This window comes from Drosophila tropicalis, unplaced genomic scaffold (assembly GCF_018151085.1).
Source record: "Drosophila tropicalis isolate 14030-0801.00 unplaced genomic scaffold, ASM1815108v1 contig_463, whole genome shotgun sequence".
NCBI classification, from domain to species: domain Eukaryota; kingdom Metazoa; phylum Arthropoda; class Insecta; order Diptera; family Drosophilidae; genus Drosophila; species Drosophila tropicalis.
Genome location: NW_027172929.1, coordinates 2,033,151 through 2,060,843, shown reverse-complemented (window position 1 = coordinate 2,060,843; position 27,693 = coordinate 2,033,151). Strand labels below are relative to the sequence as shown.

The 27,693-nt window shown below is 35.7% G+C and overlaps 4 protein-coding genes across 6 annotated transcripts; 2 read left to right on the top strand and 2 right to left on the bottom strand.

Annotated features, from left to right (window-relative positions):
* Positions 1-997: 997 nt before the first annotated feature.
* On the top strand, positions 998-9,121 carry Plod (procollagen lysyl hydroxylase). The gene is made up of 10 exons (XM_068286773.1): positions 998-1,363; positions 2,222-2,307; positions 3,809-3,948; positions 4,004-4,538; positions 4,604-4,857; positions 4,920-5,021; positions 5,091-5,216; positions 7,814-7,940; positions 8,012-8,446; positions 8,521-9,121. The coding sequence occupies exons 1-10, from the start codon at positions 1,234-1,236 to the stop codon at positions 8,803-8,805; spliced, it is 2,220 nt and encodes a 739-aa protein (XP_068142874.1). The 5' UTR covers positions 998-1,233; the 3' UTR covers positions 8,806-9,121.
* nkt (noktochor) lies at positions 5,213-6,010 on the bottom strand. Its single transcript, XM_068286778.1, has 2 exons — positions 5,687-6,010; positions 5,213-5,614 (listed from the first exon to the last, which is right to left on the bottom strand). Exons 1-2 carry the CDS (start codon positions 5,864-5,866, stop codon positions 5,306-5,308), a joined length of 489 nt encoding a protein of 162 aa, XP_068142879.1. The 5' UTR covers positions 5,867-6,010; the 3' UTR covers positions 5,213-5,305.
* LOC137574455 (immunoglobulin domain-containing protein oig-4) lies at positions 6,560-7,759 on the bottom strand. The gene is made up of 6 exons (XM_068286777.1): positions 7,338-7,759; positions 7,177-7,283; positions 7,038-7,119; positions 6,915-6,982; positions 6,781-6,856; positions 6,560-6,713 (listed from the first exon to the last, which is right to left on the bottom strand). The coding sequence occupies exons 1-6, from the start codon at positions 7,420-7,422 to the stop codon at positions 6,631-6,633; spliced, it is 501 nt and encodes a 166-aa protein (XP_068142878.1). The 5' UTR covers positions 7,423-7,759; the 3' UTR covers positions 6,560-6,630.
* A 1,326-nt stretch (positions 9,122-10,447) lies between the features above and the next one.
* Positions 10,448-26,793, top strand: LOC137574453 (galactosylgalactosylxylosylprotein 3-beta-glucuronosyltransferase P-like). Of its 3 annotated transcripts, XM_068286774.1 has the most exons (9): positions 10,448-10,602; positions 11,442-11,747; positions 19,950-20,055; positions 20,238-20,775; positions 22,208-22,714; positions 25,343-25,529; positions 25,599-25,756; positions 25,821-26,111; positions 26,203-26,793. In XM_068286774.1, the coding sequence occupies exons 4-9, from the start codon at positions 20,554-20,556 to the stop codon at positions 26,314-26,316; spliced, it is 1,479 nt and encodes a 492-aa protein (XP_068142875.1). In that variant the 5' UTR covers positions 10,448-10,602; positions 11,442-11,747; positions 19,950-20,055; positions 20,238-20,553; the 3' UTR covers positions 26,317-26,793. The 3 variants fall into 3 exon arrangements, with proteins under 3 accessions (XP_068142875.1, XP_068142876.1, XP_068142877.1); XM_068286775.1 differs by lacking the exon at positions 11,442-11,747; XM_068286776.1 differs by lacking the exon at positions 22,208-22,714.
* Positions 26,794-27,693: the final 900 nt, after the last annotated feature.

The window sequence follows — 27,693 nt, the reverse complement described above, 5'->3', positions numbered from 1 at the left end:
TTTTAATGAAGAATATGTCATTCGACGGGAAATTTAATTCAATTTATTTCGTAGTTCAAGGAAAAAAGTACTTTAGGATGAACTTGTGTTGTAAAATAGCCTCGCCCAAAAGACCAAAAATTTCCATACAAAATTTAGATTTTCAATTACCTCCAAATCGAAAGTTGGGGCTAAATCAAAAAAATTGTTCTATGCAGTTAATGTTAGTTTTGCTAGATCTATAACTTTTTCAAACGTCTATCTTTAATATTTAATATTTTGGAAAAAACGTCTTAAATATATGCCCTCCCAAAAATTCGGACTTCTCTTTGTTCAAATGCGTCTGTTAAAAAAAAACGGATTAAACTATAAAGACCATTTTCACGGTTTATTATCTGAAGACGATAACCAACAAATTACAGAAAAAATTATTCCATTAAGTTATTTAGGAGCCGAGAAAATCTAAGCTAAAATCAGAAACAAAAACGTCTTAAGTTCGTGTCCGCCACTGTGTATATAAATAAGTTACGAATCTGTCCTCTAGAGACGAGCCTAGTCCCTGCACGGGCACCAGTTACAAGTCTTCTGGTTAGACTGTGGCCTTACCATGATCCTTCGGCTACACATGACAGATGACACACACGACCATGAAACTAATCACTCAAAAGTTTCGATTCAACATTATAATACGTTTATTAATCACTTGATTTTACTTATGGTTCCTAGGCCAAACTTAAACTAAGACTGTCATTCTTAGATTTACACTTAATGTTCAAAATCGGATGACTATATAATGGGATAAGTTCAAAATCATTTTTAAATTTGCTTTGAATCCTGTATTCAAATGAAAGACTCGCGAAATGCTTGCGCGATTTTTGAAAAGAAATTCAAAATCTCAATTGCTTTGGCGCGCAAACTGCGCTCTGTGGCGCCATCTTTTTTCCACTGGCACACTAGCGCCCCAACTTGCCCTCTAATCATTCACTTTATTTTCTCTATCGACTCATTCGTGTTTTTATCGTTCTCCCACACGGAGCGGTGCAAGAGCAGCAAAATAAATGAAATTTATTTTTGTTTAACTTAAAAACTAAAACATGCAACAATTATAACGCGAACCTTTTTCTATAGTTTCTGTTCGTTACGTTAAGGATACGTTAAGGAAGTCTGCTTGTGCGTGTGTGTGTGTGTGTGTACGTGTGCGAGAGAAGGGAAACAAGGAAATCCCCAAACAAAGATACATAAACATAAATCGCAATGTTTTTGCGTTCTCAGTTGTTGCCGCTGCTGTTGTTGTTGTTGTTCTCGTCAGTCCAGTCGACCCAAGGAGGAGCTGAGGCGGGGGCAAACGGAGGCGATGCTGCAGTTGGAGAGGCAAATTTGAATGGTTTGAATTGCTTTTTTTTTTTTGTTTCTTCCGTATTATGAGTTCATCACTTGAATAAGAACCAACACACATGGCTAATAAAACTAGAAACTAGAACTGCATTTCTATGGAATTCTGCAGCCTTTGGAGTGGGTGGAATCCCATCGAGCATCTCTCATTTATAATTAGAGCGGCTTTTGTTTAAATTCTATAGAAAAGGAAGGGGAATAAGGCAGACTATAGATCAGTTTAGAGAACAGATTCAACTCATTTTAGATTGCACATTTTTCAAGTAAATTTCATAGTAATCTCTAGGGAACTAAGTTAGACCGACTCCCAAACGGAGAAAACCTCAGAAAACCAGAGGAAACTTAATAAAAACTATGATATTCCGTTTCCAGTAAGCAAATCTTTAATATTTATAAGTAGCCAATGATCCCAGGACAATTAAAAAATATGTTTTTGAAGAATTTTTAAAAAATAAGATAAGAAACATAAAAACATCAGCTCTGATTTATGAAAAAGTTCTCCAAAATTATTAGTATTCTTCTATTCCAAATCGTTATAACTTGACATAATAACATATTATTAAATTTTCATTTCTTAGAACTAAACATGGCATATAAAGTGTGAATTTAAATGCAAACACATCGAAAATTTGTCAAATTTCAAAAACTTTTTCAACTGAAACATGAGATATAGGTACTTAGACTTGATAAAGAGTTTCATGAAATGCATTTGATTCCTTGTTATTTGATCATTTTATACAAAATAAACCAAGCCACTTTTGTTCATGTCTTAAAATCTTATAAATGAAGCTTAATTATAATACTATAAAGTTAACTAAATATACTTTATTATTCACTCTATTCAAAATAGATGTTGTCAAAGTGTTTACGGTGGCCAGTGAACCGACAGATGGCTATATGCGCTATATACGATCTGCACGCGTCTACGATATTGAGGTAAGAATGAGTCTATATCATTTCCATTCCATTTTTACATTGAATGAACTGAAATTGGGTCTTATCGAAAGAAAGAAAGAAATGAATTTATTTAGCATAGAGTTGTGGTTTTTGTGGCAGTTAGAACCGTTATTTAACGTCTTTGGTATGGTTAAATTTATATTGATGAATTCCATATTTGATTAATCAAATTCTAAAAGAAAGAGCACACAAGAGACTATATATAGCATATTATAGTATATTGTATCGGCACACTTTCATTACTTTTTCACAGATTGTCTAATGTGTGATATGAGCTTGTGTGTGTGTGTGTGTGTGTGTGCATGTGAGTGACCAGCAGCATCCGGCGATGTGTCTCTAAACAGATTGGCTGGACGCATTATGAATCGTCCATATGGAACCCAGATTTATTTTTTTTTTTTTCATCTTATGTGGGGCTCTTTTTATTGTTGTTTGTGTGTGTGTGTGTGTGTGGTTTGTTTTTTTAATCACGTAGTCCATTCAGTTGCCGGGTGTAATTAGCACAATTCTAAAATTGATAGCTTAGAACTTTCTACTATATAAATAAAGATTTTTCCTTATCACTATGAAATATGTATATGCCCGGTTATGATTACACAAAAATCATGTATGTATGTATAGAGCATACATCCTCATGTTTGTTAAGAAAAAAAAAAGCATAAAACAAACTCACAAAAAACATGTTGATAAGCCGGTTGTATGTCTTATTGTTCGAATTTCATTTTGTAGTCGGAGACTTGTGTGAACTTAAGCCATTTAACCAGGCTTGTTTCGCATTCAAATGTGTACAGATACAGATACAGATATAGATAGATAATTAACCATTCCGGTTGGCATGTGAATATAAAACAAAAGTCAAACGATTATCTTAAACAGATTTCTTTTTTGGGTGATGGAAAAGTTTTATGGATTAAGAGATAAGCTGAAATCAAATCAAGTTTCAATGCTTTATGACCCAAGAGAATCTGTTCCAGAAGCGAAACATGTTTTGAAATAATTGTCTTTGATTTCTTAACCAAGTCAAGGCAATATGGGGAAAGAGTTTTTCAAATCATTGATAATGCCATCAATGATGATCATTCAGAATTTTAGTAAATATTGTTAGATGATTATTATCTTTATAGTTGTTCTATAGTTGTAATTCTCAACTCGTTTAGGCAAAGAAAATATTATGTGGCTATGGCTATTTTGGACATCTAACATTTCATAACATAACATTTGGACATTTTGGACATTTAATGTTCTTTGAAGATTTCATATCCTTGAATAATCCTTATTTGCTCAGCTTTAAAATTTAATAAAGTAAGCAAAACTTTTGGAGCTATCAATCCATACTTTTGGCAATTATCAAATTAGATACAAATAGTTTTATAGTCACCGTAGGAGTTACCATAGAAAATCCTTCGTTGGGACTTGATTGATAGCTAATTTGGGACCTCAGAGTTTAAGATTACTTTATAATTTCCTTCTTTCTAAATAGGTTACAACACTTGGCATGGGAGATGAGTGGAAGGGCGGAGATATGCAACGGGCTGGTGGCGGCTATAAGCTTAATCTGCTACGGGAAGCTATTGCACCTCATAAGAATGCGCAGGACAAAATAATCTTATTCACAGATAGGTAAGAATTTATAATGATTTGTAAATGCTTTTTCTAATTCCAAATTCATCATTAGCTATGATGTCATTATCACTGCCAATCTAGAGGAAATTGTGGAGAAATTCAAAGAATCCGAAGCCAAGCTTCTGTTCTCGGCTGAGAAGTTTTGTTGGCCAGACAAAACGTTGGCCAATCAATATCCCGAGGTGGAGGGCAAAGCGTCTAGATACTTGAATTCGGGTGCCTTCATTGGCTATGCACCACAGGTCTATGAACTGCTCGAGGACACACCAATCGATGATACTGATGACGATCAATTGTATTTTACAAAAATCTTTTTGGACGAAACCAAACGCGGCAAATTGGGCATGAAACTAGACACACAATCGCGACTATTCCAGAATTTACATGGTGCCAAAAATGATGTGAAACTGAAAGTGGATCTCGACAGTAATCAGGGTACACTGCAAAATATTGATTTTATGACCACGCCAGCCATAATACATGGCAATGGCCTGAGCAAAGTTGAGTTGAATGCCTATGGCAATTATTTGGCCAAAACATTTAGTGGCATCTGCACATTTTGTCTTGAGTATCCTTTGGAGTTGAGTGTAAGTGAAATTCAAAGCAAAGTTTGTAATTATTCATTATTTGATATTGATTTTTGATTTGATAGGAAAAGGAATTGCCAACTGTTTCATTATCTGTGATTGTGCCGCATCCTGTGCCCTTCTTTGATCAATTTCTGGAGGGCATAGAAAAACTGAACTATCCAAAGGAAAAAATTCATTTGTTCGTCTATAGCAATGTCGAATTGCATGATGCTGCAGTCAAATCGTTTGTGAATCAACATAAAGATATCTATGCCAGTGGCAAATATGTTCTATCCACGGATGAACTGGACGAACGTCGTGGTCGACAATTGGCTTTGTAAGACAAATGATAAAAATCTTTAATGTCAATCAATCTACAACCACAATCAATCGTTTCAGGGAGCAAGCTAAACGTCATCACAGCGATTATATATTCTATGTGGATGCCGAATCCCATATCGATGATCCCGAAGTGCTACGCGAATTGCTTAGATTGAATAAGTAGGTCACAAAATTAGAACCCCAAAAACGAATCTTACTTAAACGACATTTTTCTACATATTTTGGCAGGCAATTCGTGGCTCCTTTATTCTCGAAATATCATGAACTTTGGAGCAATTTCTGGGGTGCACTATCCGATTCGGGTTACTATGCTCGCTCCCATGATTATGTGGATATTGTTAAACGGGATCTCATGTAAGAAGCATTTATTATCATCATCATCATCATCATCATCATGTTCACTTAAACGATACGATATAGTACAAACAAGAACAACAATTCAATCAATCGAAGGCAATAGAGAAATCTGTCTTAAAGCTGCGCCGATCAATCGAATACATATTATCTGCCGTACACTCATATAGGCCCGCATCCATTTGTGTGGCCGGATCAATTTCAATTTTCGACTTGACCTTATCCTCACCGATACGCCATTCATGGACATGCATATATAGATGTTGATAGATTTCCGCCCCATCCTTATACCAGGTGATGTGTGGTCTAGGATTTCCCTTGGCCACACACAGAAAGGCTATCTTATGGCCTAGCACGTACTCAAGATCAAAATGCGAAGCCTGCAAGATTTTGGCACCCTGTGACACGAAAAAAAAACCATCAAATAGAAGATAGTTCAGGAAATGAGAGAATTTTGATAGGGAACTCACATTATTATTGTTATAGTATTGATCGGATTCAGGATCACGATATTTGCCTGTTATGGGTAAACCGATTTGCACTCTCGACTTGGTGCGACCACGACCACGTCCACGACGCGCCTCACAAATGGGCGCGGCCAGCATCAGCAAACCCAGACCGAGGCAGATGAGCAGGCATTTTACTTGCATTATGGATAAATGGATAAATGGAATGAATGAAATGGACTCTTTGTTGCTGACTTGGTTGGCTATGATGCTTTGCGAATCTCGTCTGCGCGGCAACTGATCCAAAGCCAAACGGTGTGATCCGCTCAGCGCTGATTTTGGACTGTCATGTAATTGGGTTGCTTTCCCATCAATGAGCTTGGTTCGCTCGGTTTGCTTTTTTGCATCTCGACTACAGTATCTACTCAATTTCAACATTTGATTTGATTTGCGCACTCGCAATAATATTCCTCTCCATATAGAGTATTTTGTTCACCCTTTTTTTTGTTTTGTTTTGTTTTGTTTGTGTAGTTAAATTTGCTTGCTTGATCCGCACAGTGGTGCAGCTCTAATCATTTGCATGGCTTTCGCCTGACCGTGATGTGAATCGAATATTTTGGTCCACAGTGCGGTAAATCCACCAGTTGATATTAATTCTTTGATATGTACATTGTATATTCTTGTTGTTGGGTTTGTTTAGATTTGCTGCTTTCACACATTTTAATAAAATAAATGCAAAAAAATCATTTCAATTAGGTAATTGAGACAATTTGTCCGCTACACGCAGGCGAAAGGTCGAGTACAAAAATATATATGTACATATATGTGCATATAGAGAAAAGAACTTGAATTCCATTGAGATAGATAGATATAGGAGACGATCTCGAAAACATACAATTGTTTGCTTGTTGTAAATACTTATATGATTATATTTTGTTGTTGTTGTTGTTTGTAAAATCTAAATGTAACTAAAAATTAACCATTACATAGTCCGTGCGAAAACCACGACGATCAATGGCATATATATTATCCGCTTGACATTCATAATAGCCTGAAAATGAAAGAGATAGAGATAGAGATAGAGATTGGTAGGCCAAATGGTGGAGAATCTAATATACCCGCATCCATTTGTGTTGTAGGATCAATTTCCATTTTCGATTTAATAATATCCGTTTCTATATGCGATTCGTGTACCTAAAATATTATAATATGTATTACTAAAATCCCATTTTGAGTTGCATATGTTCCATACCTGAAAGAATCTATGTTGATACAATTCGGCACCGTCTTTAAACCAAGTTATCGTTGGACGTGGATTACCTATTATTATCAAAATTGTATTTCAATTACTTAAATACTTATTTTAAATACTTGCCCTGAGCCATGCAGAAGAATGTGATTTTACGTCCCAGTGTATAATCCAATTCAAAATGTGATGATTTTATAATTTTGGCACCCTAAATCAATAAGATCAATAGAATCAGAAAGTCAAGTAATTAATTATATATACTTACATTCTCATGATCGTAATAGTTGACGGCATCCTGGGTACGATGTTGTATGACAACTGGTTTTTTGCCCGTATAATTGCGACGTAAAACATTGCGACCACCCGTACTTCCTGTAATTATCGATCATAAGCTTCAGAATACGGATTAACGATCTATTTACTCACTTTGAGCTGCTATATAGGCCAGATCGCTTAATAGCAATAGGCCTAAGAAGAGAGCAAATGTACGAAATGGTCTGAGATTGGGCATATTGATGCTGTATTGTATATTGTCTCTCTATATGTGTGTGTGTGATGTCTGATCTGATTTGATGTGTGGTGCAATCTTCTCCGTGTACGCCAAACGTACGTCAACGGAGAATGTTGTTTTCATACTGCGGTCTGTCTGCACAGCTTCCACTTATCTATGTTTTACCCCTTGACGTTGCAAAAATGCTGATTGAATTTAATAAAAAATACCAGAGAGCAAAAGTCTGACAGTGACAACGAGAGAGATAGAGAATGAGAGAGAAAGACTATGAGCACAATTCTACTTTCCATTTCCATTTTCAAAAAACCATCATATTGACTTCTCTTTCCTTTAGTTCATGCACTTGCAGTCCTAACTCATGTGATTTTTTTTCGTTTGTTTTGAATTCCAGCGGCATGTTTAATGTTCCCCATGTGACGAGCATCTATCTAATTAAGCATAGCGCCTTTGATGCAATCAACTTTAATCATAAAGAATATGATCCCGATATGGCCTTAAGTCAGTCCCTGAGAAATGCTGTAAGTCAAACCAAACAAAATCGAAATTGCATAAAAGAATTAAATTCCAAATTGTTGTTCCTTTTTTTCAGGGCATTTTCATGTACATCAGCAATCAGCGTTACTTTGGCCATTTGATTAACACGGATAACTTTAATAGTACATTAGTTCGTCCCGATTTCCATACATTGTTCACAAATCGTTATGATTGGACTGAGAAGTACATACATCCGAATTATTCACTGCAATTGAATGAGTCAACGATCATACCACAGCCATGTCCAGATGTATTTTGGTTTCAAATAGTAACTGAAGATTTCTGTGACGATTTGGTGGCCATAATGGAAAGTCATGGCGGTTGGTCGGATGGCAGCAATAGCGACAAACGTCTCGAAGGTGGCTATGAAGCAGTGCCCACCCGTGACATTCATATGAAGCAAGTGGGACTCGACACTTTGTATCTGAAGTTTTTGCAATTATTCGTGCGTCCCCTGCAAGAGAAAGTCTTCATGGGTTACTATCATAATGTGAGTAAACTAAAAAACAAAAGGGCCTGGACTGGTCAGTAATGGGAGTTTCCTTTTGTTTTTGTTGTTTTTAGCCACCACGCTCATTGATGAACTTCATGGTTCGCTACCGACCGGACGAACAGCCCTCATTGCGTCCTCATCACGATTCATCGACATATACCATCAATATTGCCATGAACAATGCGGGCATTGATTATGAGGGCGGCGGTTGCCGTTTTTTGCGCTACAATTGCTCCGTCACTGACACCAAAAAGGGTTGGATGCTTATGCATCCCGGTCGATTGACACATTTCCACGAAGGCTTACTGGTGACCAATGGCACACGCTACATTATGATTTCCTTTATAGATCCTTAGAATAAACATGGGTATATATGTATATACCTATGACACACTGCCATATTGGCCACTCCAAAGATAGAATCAAAAATCAAAGCCTAGTTTTAGTTTTTTAAGAATGCTGGAGTGCTTGAGATTTATTTACTCGAATGAGATTTTTACAAAGAAAAGTTTTGATATCTCAACATACATATATAGTCGGAATATAGCTTGAGAGTTCTTGCAAGAATCTATAATTATGCCTTAAGTTAAATGTAAGATTTTTTACAAATGTTCCAAGTGTGTGAATTGATTATACAATCAACAAATATAAGCAATCTTTTTCCTAACAAAACTCATTAAAAATGAATTAAAAATGTAATTAGTTTAACTAAAAATGGAAATCTGTTATTCGGTATTTCAAAATTTAACCAAACGAAGCATGTTAATCCCATTAACAGGGCTCTGTAAACGCAGCTGTTAATAAAACGCCCGAGCTCCGGGCCAACTTTGGTCATGCCGAAGGGTGCTTACCCTTACAAGAGTTACATGAGTTTGCCATTAAGCGGGTTTTTGTCTAATTTACACTTAAGAACCGTTCTAAAGGTTAAAACAAAATTCGAACAATTGTTCCAACATAGTCTCCTTTTCAGCTGACTTTCATATATGCATATATCCCGATATATGTACTTACAATGCCTGCAGTATATAGACATCCATGTGCACTGTACCATTCAATCAGATCAAAAATATGTGAAAGGATATGCTGCTCTCAATGCCTTGCGCACACCTGGCGAAAATTAATACACCCTCTTTTCAAGGGTATGAACAAAACAGACACAACACACCCCTGCAACACACAACAGCAGCTACTACAATAACTGCAAGAAGAAGAAAAACAGACGGCTGGAGCTATTTTCGACCACATCGAAATTTGTATACTCTTTCAATTTCATGACGAACAGTGACTTATGGGAGTTATATCGAATAGTAGTCCGATCCGATATATACAAGTCTGAATACAAAAGGACTTTGCTCTAATCCAGACAGACATGGATATTTGGACTCGTCTCATCCTGCTAATCAAGAATATATATGCGTTAAATAGTCAAAGATGCCTTGCCATTTTGGCAAGGGTATAAATAACAACAACACACAAACACTATGTGGGAGAGCATTCGCATATGTACATACATACATACATATGCGGTTCTATATATAACTGTATGTGTGTAACCTGAGAGTAACTGTAACGAGTTGACATCTAAAATACTTAATAATTATGTTTATATATAGCTTTCGATAAGTTAAGATCATAATGAATTCTAGTTTCTTTGAAATTTGTGCATTCTATTCTAGCAGTGCCTAAAACTATGCAACAAAAAAGAGAAAAGATTTTTAATATATTTTTAGGCCTCGCAACGTTTCGCCAATATAGTTCAAAGGTTAGATTTGGCTTTATAAACTCTCTGTAATTCGCATTATTATAACCGATATGTAATTTGAGTTGGAAAACAAATAGAAATTAACTTTATAGACGAATTTACAACATACTTGGGCTATTACAATATATTTTTACGCCACATAACTGGCCATTCTATCCACAGTGCACCATCAGCAGTGGCTTGTTTCCGTTTTGTTTCGTTTGCTCGTCATTCTTTCAGTCGCATTTTCGATAGCAGTACGTGCGGGTGCCTGTTTCGTGTGCGGAGTCCGGAAATTCGCTAACCAAAAATCTACAGTTAGTTGCTGTTGCTGTATAGCCTGCCTGGATAAAAAGAAAAACAACAAAAAAAAACCAAAAAGCACGAGAAAGAACAAAATACAAAAAAAAAAGTAAAGTGCATGTTAAAAATAGCAAAACCAAAAAAGAATCAAAAAATCAACAGCCACAACAACAACAACAACAACACTGACAAGCAAGCATCATATATAGAAAAGAGAGAGATAAAGCCACTGTTTTTTTTTTTTTTGTTGTTGTTGTTTAAGTGTGGGTGGATATTCAATTTCAAAATTCAAAATAAAAACTTAATAGAAAATAAAAAAAGAGATAAATTACATTTGTTTAGGCCTTTAGTTCAAATGCCGCATCCTGTGAAAAGTGCCCCAGCACGAGTCTGTGTGTGTGTGTGTGTGTTGTTCGAAACAAACAAAAACGGCGAAAGTTTTATTCTCACCAATAAAGGATTCGCTCTCAGTTTTACTCTCTCGGGTTGCTGGTTCGCCGCACAGTTCTCTTGCGTTTTCTTCCTTGTTCCGCATTATGCGTGTGTTGTTTGCTACGTTTCTCCTGTCCGTCCGTAAGTCTGTCTGTTTGCCGTTTCGTCCTTCCGTACGTTCTTCCTTCTGTTGTTTCAGCTCTATCCTGTTTCATTTCCCGCCCCACAAACACACACACACACACACAGAAGCATAAGCACATTTCTTTTTACTACTTTATTTACACTTTTCGTCTAACGGTGCTTGGAGTGGGCGCCTCTCTCCTTGCTCTCACACCTGCTGTGAGCTAATGTTTGTTGTTGCTGTTGTTGTTGCGCCTGGCAACGACCAAAAAAAAAAAAACTATAATACTAACAACAACAACTATAATACACATACATATAAGAAAAATTGTTCACAGTCTTGTTTTCTTTTTCTCCTCTCTTTGTCGCTTTTGTTTTGTTTTTTTTTTTTAGGTTGTGTTTTTTTTTTTTGGTTTTTTGGGTGTTTTTTTTGTTTGTTTGTCTCTCGAAACACAAAACAGTTTAAATTTAAGACAATTCTAACGGTAATAAAACAAAAAGGAATATAACAACAACAACAACAACCCACTAAAAGTGGCTGCCACTTTCCATCATCTTTGTGGCAATGAAGTGAACATGGGAATAGCCTCTGCCGCTTCCGTTGCTCCCACTCCCACAGCTGCTGATGTTGCCTTCGTCGCCGTCGTTTCATAGCGAGACTTTTTCGCTAACAAGGTGCCATCGTCTGTTGGCCTGGAGGTGAGTAAATTATACATACATATGTGTGTTTGTGTGTGTGTGTGTGTGTGATTATTATTGGGTGCTATTTTTTAACCAAGACGACCCTCCGTGTGTCTGTTCTCCATCTTTGATGCCCTCTTCATTATCGAAGAACACTTTGCCCCAAGCAACTGCTAATGGAGCGAATTCTTAAAAAGTTCTTAATTACATTAAACACTTTCCTTTACAATAAGTAAACGAAATTGAAACAACGATCTGAGCTTTTTCTGGGACTAAAAATAGTTTTTTAAATAAAATGTAAAAATTCTTTAGATATTTAACTATTTCCGTAGAAAATTGATAAGCAAACACAGTAATTAGCATTTTTTTTTTTTTCATGTTTAAAATATTTAACCAACTTGACTTTAGTTGTGCCGAATTTTGTATACCCTTACTCACTATGCTTTTGTAAATACGAGTCAAGGGGAGAAGCCCTTATAATGATCCTATTCAAGTCAAATCTTTAGAACTTTTGTGTCTACTTCTTTTAACGGTCGATCCTCAAATCACACAGATCCTAAAGAAGTTTTCCCTTTACAAAAATTTGATCTAATTTGATCAAATTTAAGCCTAAGTAATATGGATCATATGTGTATATAAATCGGTAGATTGTAGCTGAAATTATATAGTTATCCTATCAGAAAATAGACAACATGTTGAGGCTTCTTATATGTATTTTGATGGTTCTTCAGGGAACTACATATATGATATAGTACTCCAAACTTAGACACAGACCAAAGCAAATAATAAAGAGTACTTTAAACTAATATAAACATGAAATTTATAACTATCGCTTAATAATAAGAACTATCTACTTAGTGTACAAGGAAATTCTTGAGCCATTGTAATAGACCGAATTTGAATAATGAGCTAAAGCTATAGTTCTTCAAGAGCAGAGAAGAGAGAGTATCCAAAAGCTTATAGCTAAAAGTATGAACAAAGATTTTTTCAGAGCTCTAGTTGAGCAGTTTATATATAATATATGTTCAACTTCTGTCACTGTACGATTCTAGCATAGATATTTAAAAATATTCAATCCCTGATCTGCATATTTTGCTTAGCTTTGTTAGAATTTCTTTATTTTAAAATTGCATTTCATAATCTTAAGAAGAGGAAAAGGAAAAAGAGAGAAAACAAGGAAAATTTCCTTTTGATTTGCATATTGATGTTGGCATTATCTTGTTGATTTGCCTTTAGGCTTTGGGCTTTCTTCAATCCGATTTCCATATTCATTACGTACGTACGTACGTACAGGGATCTTTGGTGCTGTGCTTTGTATCCCTAAGAGTCCTTTGACATGCGTGCGTGCGTGCAAAATCTGCGAGCTGAAAAATTATTATTAACAAAGGCTCCCCCGAGGTGCGGCAGAGAGACACACAGACACACAGACACAGACACAGTACATAGAATAAGTAGAACCGAACCGAAGCGAAGCGAACTTGGGGACAGGCGCAGTGCGGCAACGGCTAGCCAAAAACAAAGTCCAGCCCCAGCTGCTGTACTAGTTAATGGCTTTATGTGTGCGTGTAACTGTGAGTGTCTGTGTCTGTGTGTTCTTGTGGAGGACCCCGAGGAGTTTGTCGAGTAATTTGTGTCACGTTTTAATTTTTGACGCCACAAAAGAAGAGCCCAACGCGACTCGTGTGTGATTATGACAATTAAGATTGCGTTGAATTTTTGCTTACTTTGGAGCAAGTTTAAAAGGCTTAACTATGTTAAGCAATTACTTCTAACCAGACATATGTTAAACCATATCAGTCATTACAATGTGTGTGTGTGTGTGTGTGTGTGGGTAGGAAGGGGCAAAACCTTTTCATATCAATCACATTAAGCCTTAAGTGCATTGGAATTATTGATACACTCATTTCGACTGTAAATTCTATGCTACAAGAGTTTGAGAAGGTACATAACAAAGTTATGTACATATATGTATATGTACCTATATATATATATTTGATGCTCTTTGGTTAACAGTTTGGCACCTAAAAGTCCATATACAAGGTCCGAATTCGTCTTTTTTTCAACTGCCATTCATTGGAAAGACTTTATCAATCATTGAAATTTAAGACTTATATAAACATATTGATATCAATCCTGTAACTGTAATTTTCAGACATTTTGCAGTCTAAAATTGAATAATAATTCAATTTTGTTCAACTTCGAAATGAAATTTCCTAAGTAATTTACTGACTAAATAGAATATTTCCTTATTGAAAATTCTTTAGCATCCTTGGAATAAAGTTAGGATAGGGCAAAATGAAAACGGACAGCCCACATCAACATTATCAACATCAACAACATGAACAACAGCAACAAAAGCATCAAGACTAACTGGAACAGCAGAGAGCAGGAAGAGGGTCTTCAGTCAATTTGACAAACATGACACAGAAACCCCCCGGTCTGGTGGCCCAGCCATGGGACTGACTTGCAATTTGGGTGAAGCAGTGCTTGTGCCTGCCTGCCTGGACACTCCGGGCAAGTGTTGCATGGCTCGAGGAAATACCAACCATAAGGACAGGATAGAGAGGCAAACATTCAGTCGGACTGCCTTGTTGGCAATTAAATTTTTAAAATGCCATTTCGAGAGCAAAAAACAACACGAAAATTAAAAATGCCAACTGTTTGCCTGTGCGTAGACTATCAAAGAGCTAAAGAACAACAACAAAAAGTACAACACAAGTATAAATAGCAAATAAACACAAATTGAATTTGTTGTTGCCAGAGAATTTATCTAGAAACAACAAAACAGAAAATCCCAGAAAAAAGAAATCTAATAAAATTTACGGAAATGTAACTTTTTCGCTAGCTTTTTGCCTTGGTTTCTTTTGGTTTTGTTTGCTCTTCTCTTTCTGGTGGATCGGCATTGTTGGCCGGCGCCTTTGTTGGCCAAGTTTTGCCATCTACTTTCTCTGTTTTGCTTGCCTTATTCGTTTGTCCTTTGAAGGATGTTGAAAATTCTCTGTGCGTCTTTTTCACTTTATCCACTTTTTTTATCCGCATTGCAATTGCAATTTCTCACATTGTTTAGCTTTCTCCTTTCCTTTTCGTCTTCCGTTTTGCTTTTGTACATTTAATTGGCAATTTTGGCAGACATTTTTTCACTTTCCCTCCTTCGTCGTCGTCGTCGTCTTTCTATTTGGCCGCCAGCCATGAACTTTCTCAATCTGTGTCTCACAAAAACAAAAAAAAAAAAAAAACTACAAATTCAATAATAACAAATCAAATTAAATGATAATTTAATAATAAACAAAGTTGGATTTCAGTTACAAATATGATACACTAAAACTATGCAAAAAATTACAAAATGTTTATTATATGAAACTACATACAATGGAATTCTTCGTCATGTACAAATAAATATATCTTCTTTCAATTTTCAAAGTGGGTTTTTTTGATAAGCTTCTAGAGGCAAGAGGCAAGGATATCTGTGGAAAGGGAATGTGACTTCCGTTCTTATAGTGACCGAAGAGAAACAATACAAAGAGAGAGAGAACTATAGAGAAACTCAACATTACTTTTGATAAACATTTATACACATACATACATTTTCTACTAGTTATCAGCAAAATACATATGTATGTATATTAAAAGAAAACAAGCCCAAAACTTAAAAGCATTAAACGCAGGACAAGGTTGGACATTGACTTTTCATTCTAATGATATGCCCACGTTATAGTTCAAGTTTTATATGGTTCTATCGCGATTTAGGCAGATCATATTAATCTGTAACGCTTGAACTAAGAGTCTAGTTTATGAATCTCGAATTGGTATTCTTTTTCCTAAATCATTGAACATACTTCAGCACTCAAAGGCAAGCGAAATTGGGGCTTAGAAGTCACTAAAATTGAAGTCATAGTCATAGATATGCACTTGAAATGTAAAAGAAGCCCATTTGTAGAAGTAACTTGTTTGCCACATAACAACACAAACAACGATAGTTTCTTATCTCTTTGGCTGTTGGCTAAATTTGTCATAAAAAGAAGTCTTAAATTGGTCTTAAATCACATGTGTTATCTATAGTTTGAGAACATGGAAAAACATAATCAATTTCTCAGTAGATTTTTTAATCCAAATCAAATATAGAATATTGTAACTAGATATCCATATCCTCTTTTGTTCCATCCAAAGACCAATGGTTAGATATGATAAATATTGAGTAAATACTTATGATTGGAAAGCAGTTAAAAGCCTTTAATTAGTTATTGGCAAACTTGGAATCATCTGTTGCTTCTAAGATTGGGTTGGAGGGCTTTTTCTTAGGGTGCGGCAACCATCAAATGTTACAAAAAATGGGTGCAACAGTTGGCCCACTATTTCGTTATGGTAAAATCAAAGTATAGTTGCGTGAGTTTGTCGATTCGCTTGGAAATTGATGATGTTGAAAAAAATTCCCAAAAAAACAAACAAATAAGGAACCAACTGAACGTATACTCTATATATCTATCTATACATATTTCATATTCTTTGAATCCTTTGTGCTTCGTGACGATTTGGCATTAGCCTAATGGCTAATAAAACAACCTGACCAATTCCAATGCCATCCCACCATTTATTTTATTCTAGCCACACTTAATTTGTTGTCATCAATTTTATTCGGCTAAAGTAGTCCTTTGTGTTTGGACCTTATCGAAATAAATTGGATTGGTTTGTTACAGAAAAAAAAGGTATCTATGACTTTCTAAAGTGCAAAATTATCTATTTATTTACATTTTTCAGAATGTTAATTTGCCTTTGTGACATTTTTTGTAATCTTAATTGTTCCATTTTGTATCGTCAAGCACTTAAAACTTCAGACCCCAAAAATGGATAATAAATGAAATATATCGGAAACATTTTTGGGACATACATAAATCAGTTTTGTTATCGTCTGAACATTACATTTACCCTGACGCCCTCCCCCAAAAAAAAAACAAGGTATATACTATATACGATAAATGTTTCGATATGTACCTACATATGATATTACTCATGTCAATGTCTGAGTCAGTTTGACCAAAAAAAGAGAATCGACCGCGAAATTGAACACTAACTGATAAGCAGCAGACTGGAAAATGCAATTACAATTGCAGAAACAAAGAAATTTAATTAACGTGAATCCCCCAAATCCCTCGACAGATGCAATATGCAAAATAATCTTTGACATTTTCATGGTTAACATTTTTGGAATAAAACATAAAGTTGATGGGGTTCGGGAATCGTTAACCAATCAGTTGGAGTAAAAGGATTGCCTCTCTCTCTCTCTCTCTCTTGTTCTCTGTGTTCTTTCTGGCTCTTTTTTTGGGTGTGTAACCATTGATTACATTCAAAAAGACTGCCATCGTATCTGATATATATGCACTATAATATTCACATGACCATAAGAAATGGAAGAATGGCAGAGAGAGAGAGAGAGAGAGCTGTTGCCCTCCATAATCCATTAAATATGATATATGATGTTGTGGTTTCCAAGATCTGAAAATGCCATTTACAATGGACATGTCCGGGTTCAAGAAAAGGAATAACGTCCACTGCTATACAATTGAAAATGTAGAGAACTCGGTTTCACTTTTGGTCTGAAAAGTCCTGCACGGCTTCCTGCACGTGCCTTCTATTCTCTAGCTTGTATTATGCAATTGTTTTTTTGCCGACGCCACCAAAGTAGATGGCGTCGCCACAGTGGGGGGTTGAGGAGGCGAAATACTCAGCATGGCGTCGGGAATTGATAGTCCCCACTACCAAGCACCCACCCACCCACACACACAGAAAGGACCTTTAAATTTGTGGCAAGACATTTGAAGAGCATTAAACACTTTTAGTTGTTGGTGAAACTGAAAATCATTTGCAAAACTCTCTCTCTCTCTCTTTTTAACGTGTGTGTGTGTGTGTGTGTGTGTGGGTTTCCTGCATTATTATGTGATCCTTGAACTCTGGCTCCACTCTGGCTCCACTCTGGCCCACTGTGCGTGGGCATTCCTTCATTCAAGGACATTGCTTGAAAATGGCATCTCCGGGTCTCAAGTGTAGCGCTTCCCTCACCTCCCCCAGCCAGCTCTACTTAAAAACAGTTGGCCTGGCGCCTTGGCAAAATGTACCATATCCACTTGTGCCGGAGACCGTAACCGAAACCGGACGAAACTCTCCGCCTGCATCTACGGCCCCAGTTTGCCCGGCGAATTTCATTTTGCCCGGCACTTGGCCCCGCACTCATGTGGCATTTTGTTTTACATTCTCCTACTCCTACTCTCTTCTCTGAATTCTTTTCATTTGTATGTGTGTGTGTGTGTATTTATGCCTATGTCAGAGAGAGAGAAAGAGAGAGAGAGGACCGAGAGGCGGCTGAAATTGTCATGTAAATGGGTTAAGTTCTGACATTAAATTGTTTTCACAAAGATTTCTACTTTTCTCATTTTACAATTTCTGCATTGCTTTTGCCTCCGCTTGGCCGCATGTCCCATGTTGTTTGTTGTTTGTTGTTGATTCTGATTTATTCATTGAAAAATCCAACAAACATTTGAATATGTGTCTGGCCAACGGGCATAAAAGAGATTTGCAATACACGATAATTGAACTTTATTGTAGTGAAAGAGGTACAGAAGGGAGATGGAGACAAAGAGAGAGAGAGAGAAAATGGGAGTTATTGAAATTTTTGAATGGCTTGTATTAAAATTAAATTGCCTGCGGATGGGAACCCAATTCAACTCAAACCAACCAAATAAGAACAACAACAACAACACACAGTCAAGGACCAATACAATGAACAATTTTGTAAAATGGCCATTGAACTTTGAAAACTGGAAAACTGAAAAAAAACGTTGCCTTTAAAATGTTTGAACACGCGAATAGAGTTAAACTTGCTAGAACTTCCGCTAGTTAGTTGGTACTCCAAGGCCCCCAAAAATGTTAACAACTTTGCCCGCTAACTGCAATAGGAAAATGCAATTTAAAGGTTATAACATTTAAATTTGCCTTTTCAAGAGATTTGACAATATATTAAAAATCTTTCAATTTCATATTAAACTGTGATTAAGTAAGAAAATAGTTATAATAATTAATTAGAGGACTTGCTCATGGTAATACATGGCGGATGAGTAACGTAGATTTGACCAATTTCCCTTCAGTTTAGTTTGCTGAGCTGTATAACCTTAAGATGACAAAGGAGACTTTATAAAGAATCCAGATTTATATTTTGGCGTCTAAATTGAGAGCATATGATCTTTTTTGAATTATAAATTCAGTTTTCTCTCAATTTCGATTTTGAAATACTCTTTTCCTTGGTATTTGGAAGAAAAACTTTTTAAAGAATTGGCAAATCTCTCTCTGAAGCTCAGTGCTGTACTTCGACTCTTGCGATAAGAAAGTACAGAATAATTCCCATCTCACTCTCAAATAAGAAAGAGAGAGACAGGGAGAGAGACACTTCTCTGCTAGAGCACTGAGCGAAAAAGTGAGAAAATGAGAGTTCAATTCAGTGAGAGAGCGAGTCCCTCACTTTCTCTTGTTCTTTGCCAGCTGTTAGACTATAAAACAAACTGCACTTGAGAGGGGATGCATCAGCTGTTCGGGGTGCGTTGCACTGTTCGGTTGTCGCCATCCCTAGTTGGAGGGCCCTTAAGAGAGAGGAACTGGGTAAGAAACGAACTATTTTAGGTTTTAGGAAAAAGTTGACCGACTTCTCCCTACCCTATTTCATACTCCCCGGTCTCCTTCTGACCCTCTGCAAAGGTATAAAAAAGATGTTTCTAGGGTATCTTATAATCGCTGCCTTGACATAACTTTTAGTTTTTTGTTTTTTTTTTTATATCAAGTTGCTATCTATTTGTCTGCAATTTTTCAATATTCTTATCTTGTAAATCACGTAGCTAAAAATTTGTTAATTAATGCAGACATAGAAAAAATTGATAAGTACTATATGTGTGTGTGTGTGTGTGGTTTATTTACAAATAATAGAGTGTACATTTTTTTTGATTTCATATGATGGATGATAAACATACGTTTCTACAATTATGTCACAAAAACAGATTATTAATTTGATAGGTAATATCAATATCAATTTATTATGTTATCATACATTCTAAAGAATATTTTAAAAGTTACTCATAATAATTATAAACATTTTACCTAGGAACAAAGGTCAGATATTGATTATATATTTGGGTATTTTAAAATATATTCAACTTTTGTTTTTGTTTAATTTCATTGCAGCTTGGCAAAATATTTTTGAACCATGAAAGAGCAAATATTGAAGTGAACTGTGTGAAGAAAATAAGTTGAGACAAAGTTTCGCCCAACTCTGAGACAGCATGAAAAAGTAAGTCTTAAAGTTATACTATATAGTAGTCCAATCGATAAAATCCAAGTCCAAACTGTTCGATATGTATATAAAAGACAAAATTTGCATTGGCATGGGAATAATTATTTAATCAAAGGTTTCCTTTTACACTTTAACTAATATATTTTATATATAAACCAAAAACAAACAATAAATTTCAGACACAATCAAAATATAAGCCAGATATGTGAAAAAGAAGAACAGAAGACGAGAAAAAACAACAACAATTTACCGAAAATAAGTCCAATAACAACAACTACAAAATGCTGGCCAAGCAAATAAGCAAGAAAACGTAGCAGAATATGCAGAAAATATTCAGTATTCAGTGGTAAATAGCATTCAATCGATCGAATTAAAGCCAACAAGAAAGAAGAACTAAAGTTACAAGACCAACACCAAACAGCAGCAGCAACTAGAGCAAAATCTTTATATACATTTAACATATACACATACATATATATATATATATATGTGTGTATGTGTATGTATGTGTGTATATATAAATTGGCAATAAATATGAAGACCCTCTACACGGGCATTGGCCACAGCAACAGCAGCTCCAATAGCTCCAACAAAATGGCACTGGGCAAGTCCATTAAAATGTACCTGACCATATTCATAGCCACAACATGCATCTATATGGTGCTCTATCAGTATCACATGTCCCGTCAGCCTTTAGCCTCCAATGATGTTGTCAAGGTGAGTTATCCTTTGGCTTAATATGCATATACATACATAGTCTTTAGCTTTCGCCCATACATACATACATCATTTCATTGGAACATTTCTTTGTTTAGTTATTTGCTTGAAATTCAATATCCATGTAACTAGATAATACGCTTATCAATTCGATTGATAAGCAATGTATGAATGAAACGCCTCACTTCAGTTCATTCACACAATTGCATTAGAATTGCACCAAGGTCATGGCAATTGCAATTATCAATATTTGAAGAGTTTATGGCACAATATCAAAGTTAGATATAATTGCAATTAAATGTCCCATTAGCTTAAATAATAAAAAAAAAAAAAAAAATGCAATTTACAAAAGCCCCATATCTTACATAGGGATTAGGAGGATATAGGCAATATATAATTTATAGAACTTTTGCGTAACGAGTTATGAGTTCTGCAAATATGTTAGAATTAGTAGCCACTGAGAAATCATCTTAATCAATCTACTAATAGAAAGTTTAGTTAAAAGTATCAATCATAATTTTTGAGTGGTCAATTTGGTCATAAGAAAACTAATACCAATAATAAGTAAGTACCTAAAGCGAATCAATAGATATAAAGAGAAGTTAGCAGGTTATCTTTGGTTTCGTTGAAAGATTAATGAGTCTTATTTGGGCCCTCTTATTGAGAGAATGAAAAACTAAACCTAATCGCCATTTGTATAATCTACAATGAATCAAAGAAAAGTCGTAGCTATTCTAACACTTTTCTCGACAATTTTCAATCAGAAAATGAGCTCATTTATGTTGAATTTAATCAGAAAGGGCATTTGAAAAATAAAATCGTAATTTTGTTTGTAAATTTCATATTTCTAATTGATTGTTGCCATACATGAACCCAACTACAAATACAAAAGAAAGTGCCCAATGGTAAAATGAATGTCTTTGCATACTCGTACTACATTTTCTTTACATTTTTAGCAAATTTTAATCACCAATCAATTGGAGATATCTGAAGAATTTCTGATTTTACCACAACTTGCTGAGGTTTCTTAGACTTGTAACTCTTTCAATTGTTGTTCGTTTCGAAAGCCAATTCCTTATGAAAGCTATAGTAGATAAATATCAAAGGGAATCAAGCAGGAATTCAAGGCCTAAAGACAGTACTGATTAATTTGAGTTGCTTTTAGATAAACTGAAAAGATCTTATGTATGAATATGCAAATATTAGATTAGAATTGTAAGTTTAAGTATTGAAACATTTCACTCTTAATCAATCATTCATTTGCATATCCTTGTATGAGTGAGAAATTGGTTTTAGTATTTAGTAATATGTACTTAGTATTTTTTTATACATTGTTGTGTCCATGTACCGTAATGTTTTGTTTACTTGTTTCTTGTTCTATTCCTAATTCTAACAATGTATAATCATGCATTAATAATCATAAAAACTACAGCATCAAGACAAAACATCATCGTCATATATCGCATCATATTGGTGGGCGCCCATGTCCTTGTTATCAGCAGTCAACAATAACAGCAACAGCAACAGCAACAACATCATGAACTCTACCATCAATAAAACAACAGAAACAACATTGGAACAGATTCAAAAAGATAATGGCAGATCAATAATCATGCAAACGGTTTCATTAGACAGCAGACAATCGACATCAGCAACAGCAGCAGCAGCAACAACAATTGCTACAACGACAACTGCTGCATTAGCTAAGGCTGCTGCTGTTGTAACAACAACAACAACAAAAACATTAGCAACAACTGCAACAGCAACACAATCACAAATAAAACTAAGAAATGGTCAAACATATAGACCAACTAACAAAGCTGGCCATAACCCGATGGGCCAATCAACAATACCATCAACAACAACAACAACAACAACAATATCATCATCAAGAACAACAAGAACAACAAGGCCAAAATTCCTGGCCATCTCTGATCCCGTAAATATTTACTCACGTTTTTGCCCACTTTATTAACACCAACACCAATCCACACACACACACACACACACACACACAGAATCAGCAAATGAAAACCCAAAAAACTAATTACACTTTAGCACATTTGCCCTTTTTCTTTTCCCCGTCTCTCTCTCTATCGCTCTTCCCCCTCCCCCCTCTTTCTATTTCTCTTTCTCTCGCTTTCTCGCACTATTGCCCGCAGTTATTTGTTGTAATTTTGTTTCAGTTTTTAATCTCTTAAAGTGCATTTTGAGCTTATCTGCATATTATTGTTTCCGTCGTACTATTCCCCTTCCCCCCTCCCCACTCACCCCTTATGTCAACCAATCGCGCGGGTTTCTCTAAATGGGAAACATGCTTTTGCGGTTGTTACAATTTCCTTTCTTTCATATTTCCAGTTCTTGTTGTATTGCCATTGCCTGGCCCAATTGAAGTCGCTGGTCGGTTTCTTTTTTGTTTTCTTCTTTGTTTATATTCCCTTTGCACACTATTTTCCAATTTTCTTAATTGCTTTCATTTTTTGTTTATTCTATTTTGTTCCTTACTACACCAGAAAATTGCGCGCAAGTAGTAATAAAAGTTTCTCTATTCAAATTGTGATTAAAAATTATGTTTTAGTTAGCATTTAAAGGTGTAAGCGATAGCTCGTTTACAACATGTGACAATAAGTAGGTATACTTATTATTTGTTTACACAATTGGCACAATATTTAAAAACTAAAACACACACACACTGTCTCTCCCTCACTCTCTCTCTCTCTCTCTCAATTGTTGAATCCGAAAGATACCCTGTTTTATGTAGGACAAAGTTTTGCCCAAAAGAATCCTCAATGCCATGGAGAATGAGGGCGACAGTGGCATAATGACGATCCATTTCAAGGGTTCCGTTTTCAAGGTTTAGTCTAAAAACTCAATCAACTTTAGGGCCATTCTATATTTTTGGGTATTAGGCAGCTCGAGATGAATGTTGCTTCGATTAATTCAGTTATAATTCTCAACTAGTTCTACCACTTATAATCTGGCCAATATAATCATGAATCTTATCTTTATCAACAAATATAATTGCTATTGTTTGTCTACGTGAATTTGTTTGCACATCCATTCGAGATAATTATTCGAAATTGAAGCTGTTAGTGTACAAGTCACAGGCAAAGTACAAATATACTTTATGGGGTTGGAAACATCTCCTTCTGTGCTTTACAAACATCTGACCATTTTTATAGTCCCCTTAACATGGTTATTAGAAGATAGACAGTCTGATTAGTAGATATTTTAAATGACTAACTTATATTGCAGTTTCATGTCAGGTTTCGAAACTCAATCATAATATTCATTTCTTCAATCTTAGTCACCAGCTTGGTAATTGGTTAGAAGGGTCCTTGAAGGATTCCCCTTTTAGTTGTCATCTACAATGATTATCAATGACTTTTCAGTCTACAAATTTAAAGTCTGTAGTTGTTAAAGGGTAACATAAAGTCACCAGCCGAGTTGGCTTTATGCTGATAACGTGCTTTAACCAATATTTGTTGGCCAGCAATTTCAATACTTAACTATATGTATGTACATATGTATGTACAATGGCAGCAGCTAACAAAAGCCTTTTGTAAAATATAAAATGATGTATCATCATTTACATAGTATCAACTGGTTGCATTTAGGTTAATCAGTTTCAATGGTCGCTCCCGATGTCCATCTGTCTCCTCATTTTCATTTCATAAAATTTGCATGAGCCTAATTTGAAAATTGCCCAATGCAAAAAACCGAAACAACAATCAAAATATACTCATATATATGTATATATATATGTTTATATGTATGTATGTGTGAGTGTGTGTAGAACTAGTCTCTGTTGAATGTTGAATGACGATGACGATGATGATGATGATGATCTAGTTTCTACTTGGATACATGCGAAATGCGAGGCAATTGAAAAGATTCGCACCCAGTTGTTAGTTTTTGTTTAGTTAGTTAGTTTTTTTTGCAATGATTTAGCTTTAGTAAGTGAGTGCACTCACTTAGATAGAGACTCTGCAGTTTTGCAGTCAATGTCAAATGAAAAAACTGCATAAGCAAAGAAGGATCTCCGCCTCCAGACATATGATTTCTAATGACACTCGCATAATTTGATAACTCGGATGGTTATCATATGGTAAGCAGAGCGCCATGAGGAGGACAACGAGGACAGTGAGGCAAAGGAAGGAGGAATACAGAATACGGAATATGTATGTCGAGCGAAACCCGGTCAACTAGTCAACCGCTCGGCTGTAAATTAATTTGCATAATTGCTCATAAAACGTAGCTCATGCCGCGTTACGCATGTAAACACAATGCCAACCACTAAACCAACTAAAAACACACATAACCCGCCGCCTACCCTCGACCACCACCACCACCACCACAAAACCACCCAACCACTAGCTTGTTCACCCACTCACTGCATTGCACACAGTGTAGAAATTGTATACTCACACACACACACAAACATGAACACTTGAATACATACATAGATAGACAGTTAGTTTAGCTAGTTAATGGCATTTGATAATAGTCAAACCGACAACTCAAACCAACTAAAATCTTGAACCTACCCCAAACTATACACCCACAGCCGCCTTTATATATCATAACGCCCACTTATCGACGACCCGAACAGCTGGCCGAATTGACGCGCCTTGGCTATACACTGAAGCATGTGGTCAACCTGCTGTGGCTGGTCATTGAGGATGCCAATAAAACGAATCCATTGGTGGCGCACACCCTGGACCGCATTGGGGTGCCCTATGAATATCTAGTGGGTAGGTTTCATGTTCATGTCCCATTTATACATTAGTACGCTAACTACTACATACTTTCTTTGTCCATAGCTCCCATGCCGGAGGAATATAAAGCCACAAAGCGAGCAAAGCCACGAGGTGTCTCCAATCGGAATCGAGGCCTCGACTATTTAAGGGCCAATGCCAGCGAGGGTGTACTCTATTTTGCCGATGATGATAATACCTATGACATTAGCATATTCGAGCAGGTTAATAAAAGCATTCGAGACCTTATGTCATAAACTACATACATACATTGAATTTCACCCACAGATGCGGTATATACAAAAGGTCGGCATGTGGCCAGTTGGACTGGTTACCAAAACAGGCGTTAGCAGTCCCATTATACGGAATGGCAAATTGGATGGCTACTACGATGGCTGGATTGGTGGTCGAAAGTATCCTGTTGATATGGCTGGGTTTGCTGTCAGTGTTAAATTCCTTCACGAGCGACCACACGCCAAGATGCCATTCAAGCCTGGCTACGAGGAAGACGGTTTCCTGCGTAGTCTGGGACCCTTGGCGAATGCCGAAATCGAATTGCTGGCCGATCAGTGTAGAGATGTGAGTTCATCAACACACAAGCAACTTGCATATATTTCTATGTACCTATATTTTCTTTTCCCCCCTTCCTCCCCCCCATCAATTGTTATAGATTCTAACATGGCATACGCAGACCAAAAAGAATCCACCAGCTTCGCCAGTCAATTTTACACGTTATGGCCAAACGAATTTGGAGTTTATAGAGAAATTGCTGGTGCGCCCATAGAGGAGTTGGTTTTTTGATTGGTTTTTTTTTTTTGGTTTTTTTTTTTTTTTTTGGGGTGGGTAATTTCTAGTGGTTAGTTAGGAGTAATAGTTATAGGTATATATAGTATATATACTTATACAAAAACGATAGAGCTCACAAAGTGTCCAAGTGGCTTTAACCAGTTGTACAGGTACAATCTTGTCTTTAAGTCGTATTTATTTAGTTAAAAGTAAATTTAAAAAAAAAGAAAACAGAAAACAACAAAACTTTGTAAACTATTTGACTATGCGACCCCAGCCGGCTTTATATTAACAAAAGACATATATATATACATATACATATGTTAAACTCTAAGTTATAAGTAATTGTATAAAAATAAGATGATTTTTTTCTATTTTTGTAAATATTCACCAGGTCTGACTTGAAATTTACAACTTTTTTTTGTCTTTTGGTTTTTTTGCGAATCAAATTCATTGCAATAAACTTCAAATTGTATGCCAGACCTTGACAAAAGAGAGCGAGAAAGAGAGAGAGAGAGAGAGTAAGAGAAAGTGAGAGCAATAGGTCATGGGTCGACATCAATTAAGGCCAGGTGTCAACTTGGCCAAAATGGAAAACTTTCTGCTCATCTGGGCTGCAATCGTTTTGAATAATTTATGTTGACACATCAGGATATACAACTATATATATATATATAAGTATATACATATATGTATATGTATGTATAGGTTTTTATGAAAGGAATTTCTGCTGCTGCTCCAGACATGACACAGATAACGCATACGACTCGTGGGCCAGCCAAATCGCGTGCAAACAGCAAAGTGCTGAATAATTTATATTTACATGCATTAATGTAGGTACAGACATTTATTTAAAACTCTCTTACTACACACACACACACACACACAACACACACACATATGTATGTGTGTGTGTGTGGTATAAAATAAACACTAAAGTTTAAATATAATTTATAAATTAAGCCTCTCTCTTATTATATAAATGCACCAATTTCTTCTTTATCTCTCAGTAAGTGTGTGTGTGTGTGTGTGTGTGTGTGTGTGTGTATGTTTTTTTAAACATTTTCTTTGAAAACAAATGCACTGAATTGTAAATATTAAGTAAATACATGAAATTTAAGTATTTGAAATATTGTGTAAAACTTAAGATAATTATGATCATGACAATGTGAAAAATGGTATTAAACAATTTATACAAATTATACAACAACAACAAATTCGCATATTAAATATTACAACAACAAAAAACAAAAGCGAAGCAAAAAAGTTAGTTAGGTACTTATTAAATCTTGAAAACAAATAAGCAAATTAATAACAATCTAACCTCAAGGGTAAAACTTCATTCTATTCATATTCTCAAGAAACTTACAGAATA

Excerpts from the sequence above, each read along its gene's own strand:
- LOC137574455 (XM_068286777.1), bottom strand. The coding sequence starts at position 7,422 with ATGCCCAATCTCAGACCATTTCGTACATTTGCTCTCTTCTTAGGCCTA. Across the intron at positions 7,120-7,176 it reads ACTATTACGATCATGAGAAT|GGTGCCAAAATTATAAAATC; the intron begins GTAAGTATATAT and ends TTATTGATTTAG. Across the intron at positions 6,983-7,037 it reads ATTCTTCTGCATGGCTCAGG|GTAATCCACGTCCAACGATA; the intron begins GCAAGTATTTAA and ends TGATAATAATAG.
- nkt (XM_068286778.1), bottom strand. The coding sequence starts at position 5,866 with ATGCAAGTAAAATGCCTGCTCATCTGCCTCGGTCTGGGTTTGCTGATG. Across the intron at positions 5,615-5,686 it reads AATACTATAACAATAATAAT|GGTGCCAAAATCTTGCAGGC; the intron begins GTGAGTTCCCTA and ends TTCGTGTCACAG.
- LOC137574453 (XM_068286775.1), top strand. The coding sequence starts at position 20,554 with ATGTGTATGTATGTGTGTATATATAAATTGGCAATAAATATGAAGACC. Across the intron at positions 22,715-25,342 it reads TCCTGGCCATCTCTGATCCC|CCGCCTTTATATATCATAAC; the intron begins GTAAATATTTAC and ends ATACACCCACAG. Across the intron at positions 25,757-25,820 it reads ACATTAGCATATTCGAGCAG|ATGCGGTATATACAAAAGGT; the intron begins GTTAATAAAAGC and ends TTTCACCCACAG.
- Plod (XM_068286773.1), top strand. The coding sequence starts at position 1,234 with ATGTTTTTGCGTTCTCAGTTGTTGCCGCTGCTGTTGTTGTTGTTGTTC. Across the intron at positions 1,364-2,221 it reads TGGAGAGGCAAATTTGAATG|ATGTTGTCAAAGTGTTTACG; the intron begins GTTTGAATTGCT and ends TATTCAAAATAG. Across the intron at positions 3,949-4,003 it reads ATAATCTTATTCACAGATAG|CTATGATGTCATTATCACTG; the intron begins GTAAGAATTTAT and ends ATTCATCATTAG.